Genomic DNA, 18,305 nt, shown 5'->3' on the forward strand with positions numbered 1-18,305 from the left:
AACTTAGGCGAGCACTGGGCTGCAGCTAAGCCCCCGAGTGGGAGACAAACTCACCACTCGGTAGGATTTTACAAACTTAGGTGAGCACTCGGCTGCAGCTAAGCCCCCGAGCGGGAGGCAGACTCACCACTCGGTAGGATTTTACAAACTTAGGCGACCACTGGGCTGCAGCTAAGCCCCCGAGTGAGAGGCGGACTCACCACTCGGTAGGAGTTTACAAACTTAGGCAAGCACTGGGCTGCAGCTAAGCCCCTGAGTGGGAGGCCGACTCACCACTCAGTAGGATTTTACAAACTTAGGAGAGCACTGGGCTGCAGCTAAGCCCCCGAGTGCGAGGCGGACTCACCACTCGGTAGGATTTTTATAACTTCATCTTAGGCGAAACAGATTCGCAGCTAAGATAACACATACAAAAGAAATAAACAACAATCATTCGGAAGACTGTAAAATGATGTCTTTTGATAATCAAACTAAGAGGTACTTCTTATTACATCTCATCAGTCTAAATACTTAAGAGTAAAAAGGGCGGAGCAGTTCCGCATTCCAAGCGCACGGTTCATCTTTGTTGTGCTCGACGTTGAAGAGATGGTATGCTCTGTTGTGGAGCACCTTGGTGACGACGAAAGGGCCTTCCCAAGCGGGGGCGAGCTTGTGTGGCTTCTGTTGATCCACTCGGAGGACCAAGTCTCCTTCCTGGAATGCCCGACCCCTTATGTTCCTGGCATGGAATCGACGCAGGTCTTGCTGATAAATGGTCGACCAGATCAAGGCCATCTCTCTTTCTTCCTCCAGGAGGTCGACTGCATCTTGTCAAGCTTGCTCTGCTTCCTCTCCTGAGAAGAGTTCGACTCGGGGAGCGTTGTGGAGCAAATCGCTCGGCAAAACGGCTTCGGCTCCGTAGACTAAAAAGAATGGAGCCCGTCCAATCGACCAATTGGGAGTTGTACTCAGCCCCCAAAGCACTGATGGGAGCTCATCGGCCCAAGCTCTTGCTGCGTGCTTGAGGTCACGCATTAACCGAGGCTTCAATCCTTTGAGAATCAATCCATTTGCTCGCTCAGCCTGTCCATTCGACTGAGGGTGGGCGACCGAAGCGTAATCGACCCTCGTGCCTTGGGAAGCTCAAAAGGCTCTGAACTCATAGGAGTCGAAGTTTGACCCATTATTAGTGATGATGCTGTTCGGTATGCCATATCTGAATATCAACTCTCTAATGAAGCTCACAACAGTACTTGCTTCAAGGTTTTTGATGGGCTTGGCTTCAATCCACTTGGTAAACTTGTCGACTGCTACCAGCACATGGGCAAATCCGCTCCTGCCGATCCTCAGAGGTCCAACCATGTCCAATCCCCAAACAGCAAAAGGCCAGATGAGTGGAATAGTCTTCAGAGCTGATGCAGGTTTGTGGGACATATTGGAGTAAAAGTGACAACCTTCACACTTGTCCACTATTTCCTTTGCCATCTCGTTGGCGTGTGGCCAATAAAATATGGCTCGGTATGCTTTGGCCACGATGGTCCGAGAGGATGCATGGTGACCACAGGTCCCCGAGTGAATATCATTGAGGATCATTCGGCCTTCTTCTGGCGTGATGCACTTCTGGCAAACCCCAGTTACACTTTCTCTGAACAACTGTCCTTTTATCACAGTAAAGGCTTTAGACCGTCGGACGATCTGTCAAGCCTCTTCTTCATCCTCTGGGAGTTCCTTCCTAAGAATGTAAGCGATGTATGGCACTATACAGTTGGGAGTGATGACCAAAACCTCCATGACTAAGTCGACCACGGCTGGGATTTCAACTTCAGTCGGATCTGTGGCACTCTTGGGCTGCGGTGACTCTTCGGTGAAAGGATCTTCCTGGACTGAAGGTGAATGAATATGTTCCAGAAACACGTTTCGGGGAATGGCCTCTCTCTTTGAACCTATCTTAGCCAACTCATCTGCAGCCTGATTTTTTAGTCGGGGTATATGGTGGAGCTCAAAACCTTCAAACCTCTTCTCCAGCTTTCTCACTGCATTGCAATAACCAGTCATGGCTGGGCTCCTGACATCCCATTCCTTCATCACTTGGTTGGCCACCAAATCTGAGTCGCCGTAGACCATAAGGCGACGGACGCCGAGTGAAATGGCTATACGCAACCCGTATAGAAGTGCTTCGTATTCGGCTTCGTTATTGGAGGAATCAAAATGAATCTGGAGAACATAACTGAGCCTGTCTCCGCGGGGGGATACCAAAACTACTCCAGCGCCTTAACCATTCAGCATCTTGGAGCCATCAAAGAACATAGTCCAATGCTCCGAGTGAACTTGAGTCGGTAATTGCTGCTCAATCCACTCGGCAAGGAAATCTGAAATTGCTTGGGACTTTATGGCCTTCTTTGCCTCGAACTTGATATCTAATGGAAGGAGTTCAATCGCCCATTTTGCCACTCGACCAGTTGCGTCTCTGTTATTCAGAATTTCAGATAGTGGCGCGTCGATGACGACTGTAATGGAGTGGTTAGAGAAATAGTGCGCGACTTTCTTCATGGTCATGTATATTCCATAGACAAGCTTCTGATAATGTGGGTATCGTTGCTTGCATGGAGTCAAAACTTCAGAGAGATAATAGACCGGGCGTTGAACCTTGTAAGCTTTTCCTTCTTCTTCTCGCTCGACCGTGAGTACTGTGCTGACAACTTGTCCAGTGGCTGCAATGTAAAGTAGTAAAGGCTCTTTGCTGATTGGCGCAGCGAGCACCGGCTGGGTGGAAAGCAAGGTTTTGAGCTCCGCAAATGCTGCATCAGCTTTATCAGTCCACTCGAACTTATCAGACTTCTTCATCAGTCGGTAAAGAGGCAAGGCCTTTTCACCGAGATGAGAAATGAATCGACTCAGGGCGGCCAGACAACCAGTCAGCTTCTGAACGTCATGCACTCACACGGGGCGTTTCATTCAGAGGATAGTATCAACTTTTTCTGGATTGGCGTCGATCCCTCGTTCGGAAACGAGAAATCCAAGCAACTTTCCTCCTGGAACCCCGAACGTGCATTTTGACGGATTAAGCTTGATATCATACCTCCTCAGGTTGGCAAAGGTTTCTGCAAGGTCGGTCAATAGGTCGGAACCTTTGCGAGACTTGACCACAATGTCATCCATGTACGCTTCCATATTCTGACTGATTTGAGTGAGCAGGCACTTCTGAATCATTCTCATGAATGTGGCTCCGGCATTTTTCAAACCGAAAGGCATGGTGACATAGCAAAAGCACCCGAATGGGGTGATGAAGGCTGTTTTTATTTCATCGGGACCATACAGTCGGATCTGATGGTATCCAGAATACGCATCTAGGAAAGACAAGCGCTCGCATCCCGCCGTCGAGTCAACAATCTAATCGATGCGAGGGAGAGGGAAGTGGTCTTTAGGGAAGGCCCGATTGATATGCTTGAAATCAATGCACATACGAAGTGAATCATCCTTCTTAGGAACCATGATTACATTGGCTAACCACTCGGAGTGGTAGATTTCACGGATGAACTCTGTTGCCAACAGTCGAGCCACTTCTTTGCCGATTGCTTTCCTCTTCTGCACGCCAGACCGCCGAAGGTGCTCTTTGACGGGCTTTACTTTGGGGTCGACACGCAAACGGTGCTCGGCCAGTCCCCTGGGTACACATGGCATGTCAGAAGGTTTCCATGCAAAGATGTCCCAGTTCTCACGGAGGAACTGAACGAGCGCTTCTTCCTACTATCGAGCATCATTGATATATGAGTCGGTGCAGCATTGGGATCTGTCGGGTGGATGTGAATTGGCTTCGTCTCACCAGTCGATTGGAATGCGGAATCTGTGGTAGGCTTCTTGGCTCGAAGCAAATCACTCGGATCTACATTCTTCTGACATTCTTGGAACTCGACTGCTGTCATCTGTGCGTTGGCGATTTTGGAACCTTTCTAGAAACATTCCTCAGCCTTCTGCCGATTGCCAGTAACTGTGATCACACCTTTGGGGCCAGGGATCTTCAGTTTGAGGTACACATAACATGGTCGAGCCATAAAACGTGCATAGGCTGGCCTACCCAGAATGGCATGATAGGCACTCTGGAAATCCACGACCTCAAAATGTCAACTTCTCCTTTCGGTAATGCTTGGAGTCACCGAAAACCACGTCGAGGGTGATCTGGCCAAGTGACTCAGCTTTTTTTCCAGGGATTACGCCATGAAAACTCATATTGCTCTCGCTGAGCTTGGACATCGGAATGCCCATCCCCTTCAGGGTCTCAGCGTAGAGGATGTTCAGACCACTGCCATCGTCCATCAGTACTTTTGTCAGTCGAGTGCCTCCAACCACGGGGTCGACCACCAGTGCTTGCCTCCCAGGGGTGGCCACACGAGCGGGATGGTCTGACTGGTCGAACGTGATGGCTGTCTAAGACCATCTCAGATAGGTGGTATTCTCCGCAGGGGCGACCATATTCACTTCTCTATTGATGACCTTCAATCGACTCTTGCTTTCAACATCAGCAAAAATTATCAGAGTGGAATTGACTTTGGGATAACCATCGTCTTCCTCCTCATCCTCGTCTTTGTCTGACTCATTCTCCTTCTCATTGGGCTATTTCTCTCGGAACTGCTGGATTAGGAGTCGACACTGCCGAGTGGTATGTTTCGGGTAAATCAGATTACCTTCCTCGTCCTTCTTCGTGTGGATGTGGCACGGCAAATCTAGCACATCATTCCCTTCTTTATCCTTCACCTTCTTAGGGGGCCAGGGCCCCTTAGGTTTTCCCTTAAACTTTCCTTGATTCACTGCTGCAATCTCTCCAGGTGCCGCTGGCTCGGCCTTACGCTTCTGTTTCCGACTGGAGTTACCTCCACTGGCCTCTTGGCCGACTGGTTTGCTCTTCCCGCTACGGAGTCGATCCTCTTCTTCTCCGTTAGCGTACCGGGTGGCTATCTCCATCATTCGAGCCAGGGTCATATCCCCAGTTCGACCGAATTTTAAGACCAACTCCCTGTATTTGATGCCTTCCTTGAAAGCACATACAGCCTGATGCTCTGAAACATTCTCGACGGTGTGATGCAAAGTGGACCATCTCTGGATGAACTCTCTCAAAGTCTCATTTGGCTTCTGCACACAGTGATGCAACTCGGGCAATCCTGCAGGTCGCTTGCACGTGCCCTTGAAAGTTCTCATGAACACTCGAGATAGCTCTTCCCAACTGTGAATACTGCCCGGAGTCAACTGAGTCAGCCACGCTCGGGCCGACCCTTCAAACATAAGAGGGAGATGCTTCATCGCTATCTCGTCGTTACCGCCTCCAATCTGCACAGCCACTCGGTAATCTTCAAGCCAGGTTTCAGGCTTGGATTCACCGGTAAACTTACTGACCCCGGACGCCAAGCTAAAGTTGGGAGGAATCACTGCTGCCATGATAGCTCTGCTAAAACACTCGGGACCAGAAACACACTCGGGACGCCTTGAACGAGGATAGACCTCGCGTTAAAGCCCGGTCCCTTGGGTCGACTGAAGCTCTGCGCTCACCACTATGATGGCGCCTGTCATCGTTCCGCCGAGGAACATACGATGTACTCCTCAGGGGAGGCGTGGGCCCACGATGGCGATTGTCACGGTCGAGTGGATGATCATACTGCCCACGGCCTTCACGCCGCGGAGGCGATCTGGGGCTGTGAGACGACTGAACCGTGTCCGCTGCAATGGATCTGCTGTGAATCCAGTTCCGCGACTGAGATACTGCTGTATTCTGCTCTCCTGCCGCCCTGAGCAGGGCCCGGATTTGCATCAACCCTCTGCCAGCTTCTGACTGGGAAGGTTGGATCGACTCGGCTATGCGGGCTGCAGCTGTGAGATTCTGAATCGGAGTGCGGTATACCTTAGGTGGAGGCGGAAAAAGCTGTCGCCGACTGGACTCATGGACCCGCTCCTGAGCACGCTCATCGAGAGCCTGCTGAAGGTTATCCAGTCGAGTGCGCTCAGCCAGATTAGCCAAGCGCACCTCCTCCAAGGCCCAAGCCTCAGGGGTTTCTCCAACGATGGGCGTGTGGAGTGCATCCATGTTGCGGCGACGAAGTTCTTCCCTCTACTGCGAAGAGAGGGGTTTGGATCAGTATTCCTCGTGGACGTGCGATGGATCGCCGCCTCCGTCTCCGCCACCCTCGCGGAGGAAACCAGGTGGGCTGTGAGGACCATCGACCATCAAAACTTCGGCCGCAGGATCGCTGCTATCGCACTTGGATGCGGTCTCCGTGGAGCCAGTCGACAGATTGAACAGGCTGTGGAGAGTTTCGTCGGGCTCAATTGCCGCGACTTGGTGGGTGGTCGACTGCCGAGCCACCGCGTGTTTCACCCACCGCTGAAGCCGCGATCGATCGGACCGCTTGCGGCGGTGGACAGCGGGGAGGGAAAACGCCATCGGAGCCGACTGATACTGAGTCGACGGCTGCCGAAGAAGAACACCGCGAACGCACGCGCGGAAGTGCGTCGCCCCTCGGACGGGGAGCGCCTCAGTGTCTAGGGAAGCTTCTTGAAGCCATGCAGAGTCGTCGGCGACGAAAATGAACCGCCGAGACGGATCTCGCGGCCCTCAGCCAATCCGCCGCCGGAAACCATGATGATGGTGATCGGAAAAACTTGCAACTTCACCAACAAGTCGCTAAGACACCTGCCCCACGGTGGGCGCCAACTGTCGTGGTTCTAAGGCTGACAGTAGAAAGGGGGGTGGGTATGGAGAGGCAAGATCTTAGCTATGGCGAAGATGTACACACGAGATTTACAAGTTCAGGCCCTTCTTGGAGGAAGTAATAGCCCTACGTCTCGGTGCCCGGAGGCGGTCGATTGGATTATGTGTGTTGAATTACAGGGGGTGCGAACCCTTGTGCCAGAGGAGGGGGGTGGCTTATATAGAGTGCGCCAGGACCCCAGCTCGCCTCCATTACAAGGGAAATAATGTACATAAAGTAAGGGGCCTTACTGGTAACGCTAGCATTAAGTATTCTTAATGGTCATGAAGACTAAGGAGTGAATATCTGGCCGTTGCGTGCTCTTCCGACTCCCGGTCTTCGATATGGTCGAGTGGCCTTCCATACGGTCGAGTGACGGCAGGTAGTGACCGTCGAGTGATGTGACCGTCGAGTGGATGTCACTCGACGTACTTGACTGGAGCTCTTCTGTTAACTCTTGGTCTTTTCATCTTCTCGGGTAGTGACCTTGGGTAGGACGTGTAGGTCAGGCCTATGACCCTACCCCAGGTTTGTATCCTCATCACCCACCACCATCACCGTGGCCACTGCTATTACCTCCATTGCTATCCTCATCATCCTTGCCATCCCCATTCCCATCCCCTTCCTTGTCTTCTTCCTTGTCACCACCTTTTCCCACATCATCATCATCATCTTCTTCATCCTCGTCATCTTCTGTACTAACTTCATCTTCTTCCTTTTCATCGCTATCTTCCTCTTCATCATCTCCCTCTTGCTCGACTGTTTGATGTCCCTTGCCCGCTACTATACTTGCCACTATGTCACCTGGTCGTGTTTCCCCATCCTTGCTAGCACTGCCGTCACGGGTTGCTTGATCCTCTTGTTCCATTTCAGCAGTACACGCTTCCTCCCTCTCACCTTGTTCTTCTGGCTTGTTAGGGTTACGCCCTGCATCTTCCCTCCTCAGTTCATCACCATCATCATCATCTGAGTCACCATCGCTGCCGCTGTCGCTTTTTCTCCATCATCATCTGCTTCATCAGATTCATCTCCATCTTTGTCTTTATCATCGCTGTCCGACTTGTGTGAATCTTCTTGACTAGGTAAGCTGTTGTTGCCTTCTTCACTTAATAAGCTTTCACTGTCACTGCCCAATTGTTTACTTCTTCTCTTTGAACGTTGCCTGCTTGTTCCCATCTTACTAGGTTCTGTCGTGCTTGTCCCAGCTTCAATATCATCGATCCTGCCAATGTTGTACACAAGCTTTCCAACTGAGTGTGATATTTCGGAACACATTTCGTGCACCATGATTGATAACTTCTTTTGTTTCTGTAAAAGAATAAAGAAGTGGTCAGAACATATAACAAAAAGTGCTGACACTACTGTAAGCAACTCTAAAAAAGTGCTGACAATATAGTTGTATGTAAAGTTGCCTAAAACACAATTGCATTAATTTGTGCAAAAGAACACTTAGATGAATACATGTTGCTTAAAAACAAAGAGAGAAAAAGTAAATGAAAAATAGAAGAAAGGTTGAGTGAATTACTTTAGAAGGAAAAAAAATGAAAGTTGCATGAATAACTGTGTGAGGAAAATATAGATAGATAAAATGAGTTTGCCTACATATACACAATAATATGATTTAAACACTGAAGTTGCCTAACCTCAAGAAGTTAGTTGCTTACATGTGTGTTTAAATTTGTGCATGATAAAATGTCTATGGAGGAATTGGGAACTTGGCACACAATAAATATGATTTTAAAACACTGAAGTTGCCTACCCTCAAGTAGGAAGTTGCTTACATACATGTTTAAATTTGCCATGCGGCTAGTTAGCTTGAAAAAAACAAACACGAGGAAAAAAGGCCATAATGACTTGATGCTAACAAATAAATGAGAAAACAAAAGCTAATAAATTACTTACTTCTTTATTATATGACTCGGGTAATCTTGTTGCAACAAATTTTGTAATGTGATCCATGCTTCCGAACAAATTGTCGTCCGCACATCGGGAAAACACGGTCTTAAGCTAATTGCATTTGTTGGTAGAGAAAAAAGAATAAAAAAAAGTGTGAGCACATAAGATCCATTTTGTGGAAAAAATAGTATGATATAGTATATAACTTCACGTTAAAAAAATAGGCAATTTTCCACCTAAGAGTTGAGCTAAATTACTAGCATGTCTGAAAAAAAGTAACAAAATTGCTTGACCAAAATATACGACTTGCCAGATTTAAATACATGAATTGCCTATTTTTCTATCATTATTGTACCTTGTACTTTAAAAGTACTCCACGGACATAAGAAGTTTGTGTGTCCTAATAAAGCACAAAGGTGAACATAAAAAGGAAAAGAGAAAAAAACTTACACATAGTTTGCCATACTGACCCGGGTCAATCTTATCCTTCTTCATGACTTTTGCGATTAAATCTGGGTTCCAAACAGAAACTCTTGGTGTCAAGCTTGGAATAGGTTCATCCACATCAAGTGAGTCTAGATACAACAGTTGCATGGGAGTAAAATAAACACATGATTTTCCAACAGAAAAAGAAACAAGAAAGAAGAGAGAACCAATGTTAAGATTGTCTGCACTTACTACAAGATGGAAAACACAACAGCATACAATATTCTTCTTGACACCTGCTACTGTGAACGATGCCTTTAACTGATCAACAACAAACTGACAAACATTTATCTTTGTTATACCATTGACATCCATAAAAACAGGGAAGCTTTTTGGAGAAATGTTTAGACTTGTTGATGGTGCAAGAAAGCAAGAAAAGGCGACTGCTAGCCAAGCACGGAGGAAATTGTCGTCATGAGCTCCACCATATCTTCAATCATCTTACACCATGCCGTGAGGGTTGGTGAGTTCTTGGATGTAATGTTGTAGATGCTGTAAATGGCCTTTGTGATGTCAGGACAATTCTCATAACAGACCTTTATGCCCTTGTTTGGCGACCCCCATATCCTATGCACACTTGCTGCATCTACCGGGATCTTCCCCCTCTCTGGTATAACAACTTGGGACTTCTCGGGGTCGTAGTGTTTCATAATTCATTGGCTGAGATCTGCATCCATTGTAGTGGCTGCAGGTCCAACAAACCACCGAACTCTTTGTCAATGATCAACCCTTTTGGACAGATATAAGAGATTTGTTTAGTTTATACAGCCTTGCAGGTGATCCCCTGTTCCTAAAACCCTACATAAACAAAAACATAAACACCGGGAACCACCCTGTTAAAAACAGATTTGAGGCAACACATGTATATAGTTTGGCAAATCACACACATTAGATGGGCAAAAAGTAAAGCAAATCTAAGCAAAAAAATTGCATTACCTCATTTCCTGAAGACTTTTGGCGCTTTGCTTTTCTTGGATGATCCTCAATATCTTTGTCAGCTTCACGCTCATTATCTTTGTCAAATTCAGGGTCCTTATCAGCATCTCTAGATACATCCTCGTTGCTATCAATATCTGATGGACGGGGGCCACGAGCAATGATCGCTTTCGACATTCTTTGACGCTTGTACCCAATTGTGGGCGCAGTGCTACGAACCTACAGAGGTGCAAGAACCAACAAAAACAACATATAGACATGCTGCCAATTAAATGCAGCACTATGAAAAAAGGAAGGAAAAATAATTTTGAAGAATTTTCCCCACGCACCTCTGTTTCATTATCTACAGTAACATTAGAAGGATTGGCGTCAGGATTGACTGGAAGGCGGTCTTCCTGCATTTCCTTACTGCTGTCATCCATTGTTCCTGATATATGCCAGAAAAAAGCCATTCTTAAAAACGATGGGTAAAAAAATAAAAAATACATACATAAACACATGAGTTGAACATTTAAGTAATCAAGGGAATGAACAGTTGCTTCCACTTCAACTAACTTACACAAAAAAAGCATCCTACAAAACTAATTCCACTTCAACTAATGCACAGGACACATGTGAAGCAGTTAACTAAATACACAGGGAAGTGCATCCTTTACAGTAGGCAAAAACAATGACAAAAACAGGCAAAAACTATTAGGCAGAGGACACGGCAATGCATGGTTTTTAGCAAACATGTGTACATAGAAAAGAACATAGTCAGCAAGGCTATATCAGCGATGACCTGTGGCAAGGCTATATAATAGACTCAAAAATAGTCATATGCACAAAATTGCCGTCCACCAGATATGACTATTTGTTGTTTCCCCTCCAAAAATACACATGCAATTTGTTGTACATTGGTTGGGCAAACACCATCCAGTTGACAGGCAATTAGGGAGACAAATGTTAGGCAACTATGTTGTACATTGGTTGGGCAAACACCATCTAGTTGACAGGCAATTAGAAAGACAAATGTTAGGCAACTGTGTTGTACATCAGTTGGGCAAATACCATCCAGTTGACAGGCAACTAGGGAGAAGTGTTAGGCAACTAATCTGAATAACTTCTATTACGCATGGTTTTCCCCCAAAAACCTAACGAGTTCAACAGACGACGGAGTAAGAGGAACCTCTGACCAAAAAACTACTACAAAATCGCCTTACCAAAAATGATTTCCCGCACATCTAGAACCTCCCGTGGTGGATTAAAACATGCATGCACACATGCCCGAAAAATCGAGTTCCTCCACCCTTCCTCTAACATCAACAAGCGTGAGTCGTCTCGCACCCCCAACCAAAATCGAGCGTGTCCAGGGTCCAAGGCTATCCTAGCAACGGGCGTGAGTCGCCTCGCAAACCCGAACCAAATTCGAGCACATCCAAGGCTATCTACAACGAGATGCATAGATGGGGAGCAGAGCTAGGGCGGAAATGCGCAGCGAGATTCATATGTGGGGAGCAAAGCTAGGGCGGGGATTACCGGAGTTTTGGGACATAGATCCTTCGCTCATCCCCGGATCATCGGTCCTCCCTGCGCCCTGCTGCTGCCGTTCACCGCACCACCGCCGTCGGTTGTCGTTCCTCCGTAGATCCAACCCGTCAACGAAGCAGCTCAACCAGCGTCGCCGAGAGCACCGAATGCCTTGCCCCTCGAACGGAAACGCCGCGCACCACTCAAATCGACGGGGGAGGAAGGATTTGAAGAAGGAACCACCGGATTTCATCGCGGGGGAGGGCGAAAATGGGAGGAACAGCAGTTTCGAAATGGGAGGAGCCGTTCCTCTGAGCCGGAGTAGGGGAAGGGCGGTGGGCGTGGGAATGGTGACGCGCGACGTGGCTGCAAGGGTGGGGATAGACTAGTCACATGTGTCGAACGTTGCGGGCCGACAGGCCAAAACCTGAAACCCACCTGGGACGCGCCCCCGACCCGACCAGGCAGCACCTGCGCGTCGCGATCTCAGATCGGACGGCGCGCGAGGGTGTGCGCTCGGGACGACAAAGCAGCACAGCTGCACTTTTTAGGATTTGGGTAAGGATTTAGCCTTGGCACGGACGAAGTGTAGTGCACGTACAAGTACAATACATCACGAGTAGCATTAGCCACCACAACAATGAGTTGCAGTCAAGAGCAGCCTGCGACTGGGAACTGCTGCTGACATTTCCCCTTAAATTTGACACTAATTAAAGGGACCAGCGATCTGTCGGTCATCATGTACAAAAGAGAGCTAAAAATTCTGAAACGAGGCGCTGCCTGGAGCTTGTCGATCAGGAGACGATTTTGTTTTGTTCTTTTTTCCTGTTACCTCGGGCCGGACAGCTCCACCGCCCGGAGGTTGTAGGTGGAGTCGACGATCCAGTCGTTGTTTCGCGGGGCCAGCTCCGCCTCCTGCCGGACCACCTCCACCTTCTGCCACTCCTCCCAGCGCTCCGCCAGCCCGTCGTCCTCCAGCATCCTCACCACCTCCGACATCTTGGGCCGGTCCATCGGCGACCCCTGCGTGCACAGCAGCGCCACCTGGATCAGCGCCTCCACCTCGTGCTCCACGTACACGCTCTGCAGGTCCGGGTCCACCAGCATCTCCACCTTCTTCTCTTTCAGCAGCCCTTTCACCTGCACCCACGCCACGCACAATTCTCGGCATTACTTTTCACTTCTCACGCTAGCCTCCTCTCAAGTCTCAATCATGGATGACACATCACACATGGGAGGGAGGCCAAGTGTCAGTCAGCTTGTTTACTCACTCATCATGCATGCTATAGGACACTGAAGACTGAACCAATAACTAGAACTGGCAGACAGCTAAGATGCACGATGCAAACAAACCTATGAGTTGCATCGCTGCTCATGACATATAAGCTCAATGATAGAGGAGAACTTACCCAGTCAAGCAGCATGACATCGTCGTCGTTTGCAAGACGTGCAAGGTCAAATGCCCTCTGTCCAGTGATAAGCTCCAGAAGCATGATGCCGTAACCGAAAACATCCGTCTTCTCGGAGGACTTCCCGGTGGATAGGTACTCGGGAGCAATATGACCGATCGTTCCACGGACAGCTGTGGTTACATGAGTGTCCTTGTAGTCCATAAGCTTGGCCAGTCCAAAGTCACCCACAACCGCCTCAAAGTCTTCATCCAAGAGAATGTTTGCAGCTTTGACATCACGATGAATGATCTTGGGGTCGCAGTGATCATGCAAGTAAGACAGTCCTCTGGCAGATCCCAGTGCAATCCGAGTTCTTTTTTCCCATTCAAGAGCCGGCTCATTTGGCCCTCGCTCTAAAAATCAAGTACCATAAGTCAAAACTGAAATCGCTAATCATGTACTAGAGGTACCATAAATCATAACTGAATTAACTAAAAATGCTCTATGAGTAGTACATAAAGTAAAGTTTAGTTATTTCAATTGCCGTAAAAGTTATATTGCTTCTGATCACATTCACAGGTTGTACATATGGGGGACGCGAACTTATTCATCGGTTAAATTTTAGGATCAGAATTTAGTGCAGTCCAAACAGCAGCCCATGTCAGTTGGATTTGCAAAAGTGGGTACATAATGAAGCTCAGAGTCGCTGCCTGGTTTCTTCTTTTTTATAGACTAAATACTAGAGACATGCTAAGTGCAATGCTGCATTGATCACATCATGTCCCATGTGTCAAAGTTATGCAGATGAAGCAATTAAACAGTTTAAAGTCAAGCTTTGACAGTATTACTCTTGCTGTCCCGACTTGATTTTGCTTGCTTAAAAATAAATGTGGCTCTGTATATGTACAGAGAAAGAGACAACTAGGCCTACAGTTGGTAAAAAATGTACAGAAATGTAATAAAAAGTCTAGAAGAATTAGTACAACAGAGTAGGTACCTCGCAAACGTGATGCAACGCTGCCATTAGCCATGTATGGATAGACTAGTAGCCGTTCTGTAGGTGTCATGCAGAATCCACGGAGACGAAGCAGGTTCCTATGCACTGCCATACTAATCATTTCAACTTCTGTTTGGAATTGGAGTTCGCCACCAGGAGTACGTTCTTCTTTTAATCTTTTCACTGCCACCAATGTACCATCTGTCAGTCTCCCCTTGTACACCTTTCCAAAGCCACCTCTTCCTAGAATGTTCTTATTGCTGAAGTTATCGCTAGCAACTTGAAGCTCCCTTAGTGAGAACCTCTTCAGCTGGCCAAGGTGCACTTCTGGATCCTCCTCAGCTGAAGATAAACAAAAGTACAGACAAATGCATTGAATAACATGACCAAGGACAGCAAAGCATGCTATATATATATATATATATATATATATATATATATATATATATATATATATATATAAAATACTGACCAGGGACATCAAAGAAATGCTCTTCAGGTTTACGTCGCCGCCACAGTGCAAATCCAATTGCAGGAACAGCAAATATCAATGCAGCACCCGCAGCAACACCTCCAGCAATTGCCCCGGTTTTAGGGTCACCTAGCGGAATTGAATTATTCCAGAAAGCACATGTTAAATACTATCATCCAGATAATTTGAGAGTTTCAAGGATTGCCCATTTCAAGAAGAATCACCACAGTGCCACAGAATCATAGTTAACAAAATTCACCTGGTGTCGTAGGTGGTGTTGGAGGGTTGAACGGGGGCGGTGGAGAAAAAGGAGGTGCCCCAGGACATGGTTTCGAAGTACCCGGGCCACAAAGATTTGGATTATTACCAAAACTGTGACAATAAGTCAAAAATCACCATCCTCACAAGATGCAGTAAGACCTGAATTTTCAACCAGAAAGAGTACCTTATAGGGGTAAAGAGTGAAAACGAGCCAGTTGATGGAACCGCTCCGGAAAGATTGTTGTTTGATAGATCCCTGTGAGATTGTCAGATGCATGTGTTATAATGTACTGGTTTGAAGGTTTGTTACCATGCCCACAGCATATCCTTCAGATACATATAGAATATGAACTATGAATAGTAGAACAGATAACTTACAGAACTTGGAGGGTGCTAATATTGGTCAAGGATTGTGGAATTTGACCAGAAAGACTGTTGTTGTTAAGACGGCTGTTATTCCAAGTAGACATTCCCAGAAAGAAGTATATTAGAAACATTCCAACAAGCAGGGCTAGAAAATAATCATTCGAACCAGCGGGCCTACAGAAAAGCATTAAAGCCACAAGAAAAGAACTACACAATAGATTTACCCTCCATTGTAACTAGATACCTAACTGGATATGGTCATACGAAAGAAGAAAACTACAAGAACACCTTATCATTCAATAAGACATGCAAATCTAAGAGGACTTCTGGGAAGAAAATCTCGTACAAATGCATGCATGTGCCATGATGCATCTTTATTGTGGTTCTGTGCGGAGTTCCTATTATGGTTTTTTTTTTGGTAAGGGTGGGGCACATGTCAAAGAAATGTGGCGGTCTGAACCAGAAAAACATGACACGTGGAATTGACAATTATATTCGTTTCGAAAGGAGTAAAAAGGTATATTCTTACAGGAATCGCAACTTTAAGAGTTGCCCCAATGTGTCTGGAATACCGCCAGTGAATTTGTTCAGGTACAGATCCAAACTGACCAGGTTTGTCAAGTTCCCGAGTTCCAAAGGTATTGTCCCACTTATATTGTTGCTGTACAGCTCCCTGTCATATAACAGTGAAATTTCACTAAAAGTTTCAAGGCATACATAATGAGAGCGCCAAAATTGTAAAAGGTACCATAAATGATTGACAAAGAATAGAAGGCACAGAAATAATGAGAAAACTATAAAACTACACAATGTAGGATCTCAGCAGAAATCTCACAAACATCACTTCCAAAATCTGTAGGAGAACAAACCACATGTAGTAGCCACTCTAAACATCCTAGAGTAGTACAATTGGAACATAATTACAGATTTTATTGAAAACCAAAGCAGTTCAGGTATGTAGATGACTCATTTTGTCATCAGTACTCAGCACAGCTATGTTCTGCAAACCCAAGTCGTGTACTCATTTTATTGCAGGACAGATTTTATCGAACATAATTACACATTTTGTCATCAGTACTCAGCACAGCTATGTTCTGCAAACCCATCATGTATGTAGATTACTGAAGTTCAGGCACCAAGCTTACGAAAACATACACAGATGCAACTACTGCACCATAAAACTATAGAAATAATTCTCGGAAGGCTAGAACGTTAAACTTACAAATATTGTAGATTTTTCAACTGTCCAAGTTGGGACACCAATGCACCTGACAGTTGTGCGTTTCCAAGATCACTGCAACAATAAAAGGTTACAGTCGACACACAAAAGATCACCTTTATAACTTTTAGCAAGTGTAAATTGGAGAAAAATCTATCAAAAACTTACACTCTGATTACACTGTTGTCAGTGTTACAAGTAACATGGAACCATGTGCACGGATTAACCAGAGTGGGATCCCAACTCTGCAGCACATTGTTAGCATCTTTAAGGCTTTGACGCAGACTGTACAGAGCATCACCTACCAATGGAAGTACAATATGATCAGGTATCAGCAATATTATACATGCCTAGTCATAATATACAGATATTCTCCCAATAATCTTATGTGCAGAAATTTAACAGTTACTTCGCCACCACATTATGCATACAAATATATAGCTCCCATTTTGTCCAAAAAGCTATGCAAAATTTAGCATAGCCTACTAATCAATATCTAAAGTACAGATAAATGTGTGAATGCCAATATAAAAACAGATAATTCATGTGTGTTTAACATGATTTATTTTTAGATTATGGAAGAGAACATCTCTTTAGGCCTGTGCATCCAAAGATGCGCACTGCCCCCTTTTTTGCAAGAATAAATGTGGTCCTCATATTTAGCTTCAATTCCTTGAACCAAGCAGTTACTCTAGTATAGGGGTCAACATATAGTAAAAACCAAAGGTAAAGCAAATACATTTTTGTTCATTGACCAAAATAGTACCTACACATTCATACAACAGGTACATCTTTGTTATGTACAGTTCGTGTAGGAGCCAGGCATTACTAAAATTAATGCAAAGCAAATTATTATGACCATAGACAGAATGATATCACTATTTTGATTCTTACACCAGAAGAATACTAGTTCTGCCTTCAGACAAATAAATTCTACTAGTTCAGTTAAAGCCCAATGATATGGAAATCTAAGTGAAAAAAGGCAAGACTATCTTTACGAAAGGTTCAGACAGAGAGAAACATGTGCGGTGGTGGTCTCTACAAATAAATATGTGTCGTGAATAGTGAAACTTGTAGAGCCATAACATGCACCTCCAGAAAACCAGTTTAAGCATAAGCCAAATTACAGACTTGGCGTTACTTCAGAAGGGGAAAATGTTTTTTATTTTAAACCGTAGTTGGGACAAGCAGATACTGGTACTACTTGTGTGGAAGCTAATTCTATCTCTGTGAATTTGCCAGTAGACCAAATTTATCAGCCATAGGGGAAAAGGAACCTACATAATCCATCAAAGCTATTAACAGGAATAAATTCAGTCCGCGCCCATGGACGGAAACTTGCTAAGAAGTACAGCAACGCATGCGAGATGTCCCCTTCCCCCAAAATATGTGCTCACGAGCTCACGCATAGACCAAGCAATTCTCAACCCGAAAGGAGGGCGGAAGCCAAATAACTCAAAATTGATAAAATTGATGGAGTGGCTCACCCTCTGTGTTAGCGGCGACCCGGCTCACGGCCAGCACCACCGACAAGACCGCCACCGCCGCCCACCAACGCCTCCGCAGCATCTCCGGCGACGCAGCCATCCAAGCGCAGGCAGCCGCCAGGTGGGCCCGTCTCAAAGCCGCGGCATACGCGCGCTCCCGGTCTCCGGCGCCCTTCTGAGCTGCCTACGACGGCCCCCGATTACCTCCCGCCGCCGCGTTGACAGCTCTGCCTCGACCCTCCCCTCTTCTCTGACGGAGCAGAGCACGGAGGAAGCGATTTTTTTACCGGTGTGGAGTATTTTTCAGCTGGAGATGATTTTTAAATTTCTGCTGGTCTCTGCCCGTGCCCCAACCTAAAATGTTCCATCGGCAAGGGAGGCCTGTTTCGCGGAAGGCCGGGCCACCGCGCGCTGCCCACCTCGCGTCGCTGTCAGGTGGGGAAGGCACGCGCGGGGCCCGCAGGTCGGTGAAGGAGAGCCGGTTTCTATACGGTGGCTGTCGTTTTCCACCGAGGGTGGTGGAGGTTAGTGGGAGGTGGAAGTGCAGCAGGAGGGATGGGCGGTGACGC

The 18,305-nt window shown here is 46.5% G+C and overlaps 3 protein-coding genes across 3 annotated transcripts; all 3 read right to left on the reverse strand.

Annotated features, from left to right (window-relative positions):
• Nucleotides 1-7,051: 7,051 nt before the first annotated feature.
• LOC119367901 lies at nucleotides 7,052-8,688 on the reverse strand. Its single transcript, XM_037633279.1, has 2 exons — nucleotides 8,619-8,688; nucleotides 7,052-8,024 (listed from the first exon to the last, which is right to left on the reverse strand). The coding sequence occupies exons 1-2, from the start codon at nucleotides 8,673-8,675 to the stop codon at nucleotides 7,659-7,661; spliced, it is 423 nt and encodes a 140-aa protein (XP_037489176.1). The 5' UTR covers nucleotides 8,676-8,688; the 3' UTR covers nucleotides 7,052-7,658.
• A 1,000-nt stretch (nucleotides 8,689-9,688) lies between these two features.
• On the reverse strand, nucleotides 9,689-11,888 carry LOC119367902. Its single transcript, XM_037633280.1, has 4 exons — nucleotides 11,553-11,888; nucleotides 10,364-10,461; nucleotides 10,035-10,253; nucleotides 9,689-9,896 (listed from the first exon to the last, which is right to left on the reverse strand). Exons 1-4 carry the CDS (start codon nucleotides 11,794-11,796, stop codon nucleotides 9,822-9,824), a joined length of 636 nt encoding a protein of 211 aa, XP_037489177.1. The 5' UTR covers nucleotides 11,797-11,888; the 3' UTR covers nucleotides 9,689-9,821.
• A 199-nt stretch (nucleotides 11,889-12,087) lies between these two features.
• LOC119364480 (LRR receptor kinase SERK2) lies at nucleotides 12,088-18,062 on the reverse strand. The gene is made up of 11 exons (XM_037629957.1): nucleotides 17,737-18,062; nucleotides 16,418-16,550; nucleotides 16,253-16,324; nucleotides 15,560-15,703; nucleotides 15,043-15,114; nucleotides 14,849-14,920; nucleotides 14,663-14,775; nucleotides 14,404-14,532; nucleotides 13,932-14,273; nucleotides 12,953-13,347; nucleotides 12,088-12,683 (listed from the first exon to the last, which is right to left on the reverse strand). The coding sequence occupies exons 1-11, from the start codon at nucleotides 17,834-17,836 to the stop codon at nucleotides 12,372-12,374; spliced, it is 1,884 nt and encodes a 627-aa protein (XP_037485854.1). The 5' UTR covers nucleotides 17,837-18,062; the 3' UTR covers nucleotides 12,088-12,371.
• Between the last annotated feature and the right edge of the window lie 243 nt (nucleotides 18,063-18,305).

Source organism: Triticum dicoccoides, chromosome 2B (genome assembly GCF_002162155.2).
Source record: "Triticum dicoccoides isolate Atlit2015 ecotype Zavitan chromosome 2B, WEW_v2.0, whole genome shotgun sequence".
NCBI lineage: Eukaryota > Viridiplantae > Streptophyta > Magnoliopsida > Poales > Poaceae > Triticum > Triticum dicoccoides.

Excerpts from the sequence above, each read along its gene's own strand:
- LOC119367901 (XM_037633279.1), bottom strand. The coding sequence starts at position 8,675 with ATGGATCACATTACAAAATTTGTTGCAACAAGATTACCCGAGTCATAT. Across the intron at positions 8,025-8,618 it reads CCGAGTCATATAATAAAGAA|AAACAAAAGAAGTTATCAAT; the intron begins GTAAGTAATTTA and ends ATTCTTTTACAG.
- LOC119367902 (XM_037633280.1), bottom strand. The coding sequence starts at position 11,796 with ATGAAATCCGGTGGTTCCTTCTTCAAATCCTTCCTCCCCCGTCGATTT. Across the intron at positions 10,462-11,552 it reads ATCTATGTCCCAAAACTCCG|GAACAATGGATGACAGCAGT; the intron begins GTAATCCCCGCC and ends GGCATATATCAG. Across the intron at positions 9,897-10,034 it reads AAAAGTCTTCAGGAAATGAG|GGTTTTAGGAACAGGGGATC; the intron begins GTAATGCAATTT and ends TTGTTTATGTAG.
- LOC119364480 (XM_037629957.1), bottom strand. The coding sequence starts at position 17,836 with ATGGCTGCGTCGCCGGAGATGCTGCGGAGGCGTTGGTGGGCGGCGGTG. Across the intron at positions 15,115-15,559 it reads CTCTTAAAGTTGCGATTCCT|CCGTCTTAACAACAACAGTC; the intron begins GTAAGAATATAC and ends TTGGAATAACAG. Across the intron at positions 14,533-14,662 it reads AACACCACCTACGACACCAG|GTGACCCTAAAACCGGGGCA; the intron begins GTGAATTTTGTT and ends CAATTCCGCTAG.